The sequence below is a fragment of the Zosterops lateralis genome (genome assembly GCF_965231275.1).
Source record: "Zosterops lateralis genome assembly, chromosome: 26".
NCBI lineage: Eukaryota > Metazoa > Chordata > Aves > Passeriformes > Zosteropidae > Zosterops > Zosterops lateralis.
In genome coordinates, this window is record NC_139786.1 from 2,518,869 (window position 1) to 2,523,381 (window position 4,513).

Below are 4,513 nucleotides of genomic sequence, written 5' to 3' on the forward strand. Positions count from 1 at the left end.
CACAGGCACAGGGGGCGAGGCCGAGCTCGGCCCTCCCTGTCACCGCCTTCCCCCGCCGCTCTCCCTCCTCCTCTCCCTCCCCGGGCTGTGCCACGAAGGGCGGGGATGGCCCCGTGAGGCGGCAGTGGCCGGTGGTCGTGCGGTCAAAGCGGCGAGCGAGGCGGGGGCCGCGGGCGTGCGGGGCGGGGACGCGCTCCCCGCCGCAGGTGGGACGGCGCAGGCGACACCGCACCCTCCGCCCCTCAACGCCCCGCCCCGAGCTGCACAACCGGGGCGGCTCAGCCGCGGCCTCGTACAGCCCTGCACAGCCCGGGCAGCACCGGGGGATGACCGCGGGTACCGGCCCCGCTGTTTCCCCGCACAGCCCGAGCGCGGAGCCGGCTCCCCGCGGGCGGCACAGCCCAGCACAGCCCGGCGCCCCCTCAGGGCTGCGCTCGCGAGAGCTCCGGGCCCCGATGCCCCAATATGGAGCCCGCGCGGCGGCGTCTCGCGAGAGTTGCGCTGAGGGCGGCCCGCCTTCCCCTCAGCGAGAGCCTCGCTTCTGCTGGGGCTGTGCTCAGAGTAAAAAAACGAAAAAAAAAAAAAAAAAAAACAACAACAACAAAAAAAAAAAACAACCACAAAAACCCCCAAAACAAACAAACAAACAACCCAAAAAAAAAAAATTAGATAAGAAAGCTTAGCTAGGGCAGCATAGGGAGAGTAACAGCCTGCCGGGGTATATCTGTGTATCTCAGCCCTGAAGCCTTGCAAGGCTGGTATAAATTGTTCCTGTATAAACTTCGCAAAGGTGTTTTGTTCCCTTCCAGGAGTGTCAAGTCGGGGTTATTGGGAAGACTTAAGCTTGCACTGCATGGATTTCCCAGTGTCCTGATCGTTCTCTGTGTTTTTTCTGAGGATAAGCTACTTCTCAATGCTTCTCGAAAGGCCTTGCAGTGTCAAAGATACAGATATGTTTGTTTTCCAGTGCATGGATAAGTCTCAAGTCATTAAGTGCAGCAGGTTAATTTTGGAGTGGAACCCGTGGTGTATTCACGAGGCAGTAAATACAACATATCACAGCAAATAATTAATGTTCAGGGTTTATCCGTGTTCAAGGCCACTTAGCCTTTGATCTCAAGCTTTAGAAAGGTGAATTGTTAGCAAGACAGTGCAGGATAGACACATTCTGAATGGGTTATGGAAGCTTGTTTTTTAAACATTTTCAAAACCCTTTTCCTATACAAAGTGACACTCTGTCCTGTGGTGCTGCAAGTCATCAAAGCCCACAGCAGTAAACACTTAAAAATTACCACTGCTTGCACCTATAAATTGAATATCTCTTGGTGTGTTAGGGTTCTTAACAGATTTAATTCACAAAGTCTTTTGCTTCCTATTAGTTTTGCTTGTTGTATGACTTTGCCTTGCAAAGAGTGATGGTGCTCAAGGGTGTCAGACACACCTCGCTCTCTCTCTGTGGTTTGGAGTGACTGGGGCATGTTCATGTGTACAAGACAATAAATACAATGCTGGAGTCCCTGCTGTGGTATCAGAAGAAACAGGTATCAGTGCTCGTGGTTTTGTTTCTTTGTTTTAGTTTGGTTTGATTATGAATATCGCAGTTTTCTTTCTCAGTCTCTTTTTGGATCCAGTTTGGACTCTCAATGGTTATGGCTTTGTCTGCTCTGCTAAGTCCTCCTATGAAAGTAAACACAGAATCACTTATTCATCATTTATTTGGGCTTTGTTTCAGTGTATACTGAAACTTAAACTGTTGTTTTGAGACCTTGACAAGGCTTGAGACTGCAGACTGAGGCACTGGGTGAGGTTCTCTAAGGTGTGGTGAGCTAATCTATCATCCTGCTGCTGCCAAAAGGGACAGGACCACACAGGGAAAGGAAGGCAGGGGAGCCAGCCTTCTCTTTCTGGATAACCAGCTCTTTCATCAGCTTAGACATGTGTGGTACTGAAGCCTAAAACTATGGGTCTTGTCCAGCTTTCACTGCTGTAAAGGGATTTTTTTGGTGATAAATGCAGGCAAACAGAGCTGGAGTTTGAGTTGCTGTTGTTTTTTTCTAGTTTTCAGTAACCATGAAGGCTTGTCAACAAGGTTACTTTCTGTAATAGTGAGATCCTTTACGTTGTGCAAAAGCCTTCTGTTCCACCACTGTCTTTTTATATCTTAAAAAAATGTAAGAGGGAGATTGGATAAAATTCTGGAAACTGACTGGTAAGGGTTGAATTGTGTATAATTATGATGTGGAGTTAAGAGTCTGTCCGCCCAAAATCACCTGATGCAATAAAATACATTTTGCTCAGAATTCAAAGGGAGAATTTTGGTAAATATTATTGGAAACTTCATCACTGCACTCGATGTTTAATGATAAAAATCTCTTTCATTTCTTCCTCCAGCTCGTTGTTTAAGAAAAACGTCTGCCTTGCTTCCCCATGATCTTCTCCCTGTTTCTTTGCCACTTCCCTGTTTCATGGGTTTTTTTTCTGTTCTCCATTTTGTATCCACTTGTCAGCAGAACCACCCTTGACAGTAAAATTATGCAGAGGGACACAGCTCTATGTTAATGTGAGTCCCCACAGTCACTGTTCACAGTTCAGGAATGCCAGAAGCCTCACTTATATTTGGTTTGTAAATTTAAAAAAAAAAAAAAAAAAAATCACCAACATTGCCAGGGAATTAAAAGGGGGAAGAGGAAGCACTGGGTGGTGGGGTTAGTCAGTTTAGCTACTGGAAATTCTGATTCAAACACATTCATGGGAAATAAATCATGGAGGTCAAGTCCCTCAAGTGGATCAAGTGGGATATTTAACCCACTTATTAAATACACTAATATAGGACACATTTTGGGGAGGTGGGATAAGTTTGTTTATTTTTGCTTCCCAGATGCAGTGTTTACATGTTTTTTCTTCTAGGTCAGAACAGGAGGACTCAAAACACCATCCCCTCTTTTTCTCCAGTGTTAATTAGGTCAAGTAATTGATGTATCCAGCGCTCTGGGCTTCTCCAGTGACAGGCTATCTGTGTGAACAGCACACAGAGAGTTTGTGATTCATCCCAGTGGAATGCAAGGGCTCAGAGGTGCCTACCTGGGGCTGCTGCTGTGTGCCAGCTCTGGGGTAACACCTGTGCAGGTGCCTGCAGGGAGCAAACAGAGCAAACCCTGGTGGTCGTATGAGGTCACACAAAAACACTGCAGAGACAGAGGTTTGTAAAAGGAGTTTTTTAATCTGTTCAGCTTCTCCTGTGGAAGGTTCAGGAAGATCACACTCAAGGCGTTCCCTGTCCTAAACCAGTTGTTTTCATACTGGTTCAAAGGTTGGATCTTGAGGGATCAAAATGTTGGTGTGTTTCAGATTTCTTGAGGTAAGGAGGGAGAAAAAAAATACTCAAGCTTCCCTTTTGCATATCATGATTTTCGTAATCTAGCTCCTGTGTGGTTTTCTGTTCTTTCTAATGTCGTCAAGTTATGTGGGAGCTTTAAGCTTGGAATTTCCTTGACTGTTACAATTTATTTGCATATTTGCAGGAAAGTAACTTTCCTGTAATCAGATATTACATGGTATCATTTCAAGGACAGAGCACTACTCAAAAGCTAAAGCAATAGCAGCATTTTCCTCTAAACCAAACAACATGGTCTTGTAAAATGATGTCTGTTAGATATTCACAGGCATAACCGTCCCACTTACTGGTGGCCTTACTGAACAGTTGTTCTGGTTCTTTGTTTAATTTCTAATTAGCAAGAGCCCATGACATAGAACATTGGCTTTTGTCACTAACTGGCCTGGCTATATCAGGTTCTGAGCTGGGATTTTCATAAACATTATCAGGTTTTCAGCAGCAAAATTTTACTTGAAAACAGTAACAAAGAATACCAAATTTATTTGATTTTAGAAACAGATATTTTTCTTTCTGGGGCTTTTAGGAGTTTGGCTGACCAGGTTACTTTTGTCAAATATAAGTTACTTCCTTTCTGCTTTCTTACTCAGAAACAGTGGAAGCTAATTATATATGTGAATTATATATATGAATGAAAATAAACTCTCATAATGCACAGACTGATGGTGAGGGGAAGAGAAGGACGTGTGGTCTGAGGAAAATCTTTGTAGCAACATCTCACTCAGTTCCATCTTCTCTCAGATCTAGGCTCATTCAGCATCCTAATTTTAACTAAACATTGTCCCCTAATGGTTCTCTGGACACCTAAGACTCTAAAATTGAGAAAAAGTACATGGAGGCCTTGACACTTACTGAATCAATAATATTTTGACTGGCATTGTTCAGGTAGAGGATAAATCTATTTTATATCCTTAGTGATTTTTTTTTTTTTGACAGCTGTGTCATCAAAAAAAGGTTCATTCTTACTTTCTGATGCTGTTCTGGCTGCTTTGGAAAGGGATAAAAAGTTAGGTGAGATAGAATCTACTGCAAAACAGTTTGCTGAAGTCTAAGTGAACAGCAGAAGGTGGATTATTTGGCTTGATATTTAACCCTTCATGTTAAATTATCCTGCCAGTAACT

At 44.2% G+C, this 4,513-nt stretch overlaps 1 protein-coding gene across 1 annotated transcript; it reads left to right on the forward strand.

Annotated features, from left to right (window-relative positions):
* Positions 1-2,762: 2,762 nt before the first annotated feature.
* On the forward strand, positions 2,763-4,137 carry LOC310919111 (uncharacterized protein; the record flags this gene model as incomplete). The annotated part of the gene is made up of 3 exons (XM_083878290.1): positions 2,763-2,791; positions 3,231-3,333; positions 3,887-4,137. The coding sequence occupies 3 exons, from the start codon at positions 2,763-2,765 to the stop codon at positions 3,995-3,997; spliced, it is 243 nt and encodes an 80-aa protein (XP_083734416.1). The 3' UTR covers positions 3,998-4,137.
* Between the last annotated feature and the right edge of the window lie 376 nt (positions 4,138-4,513).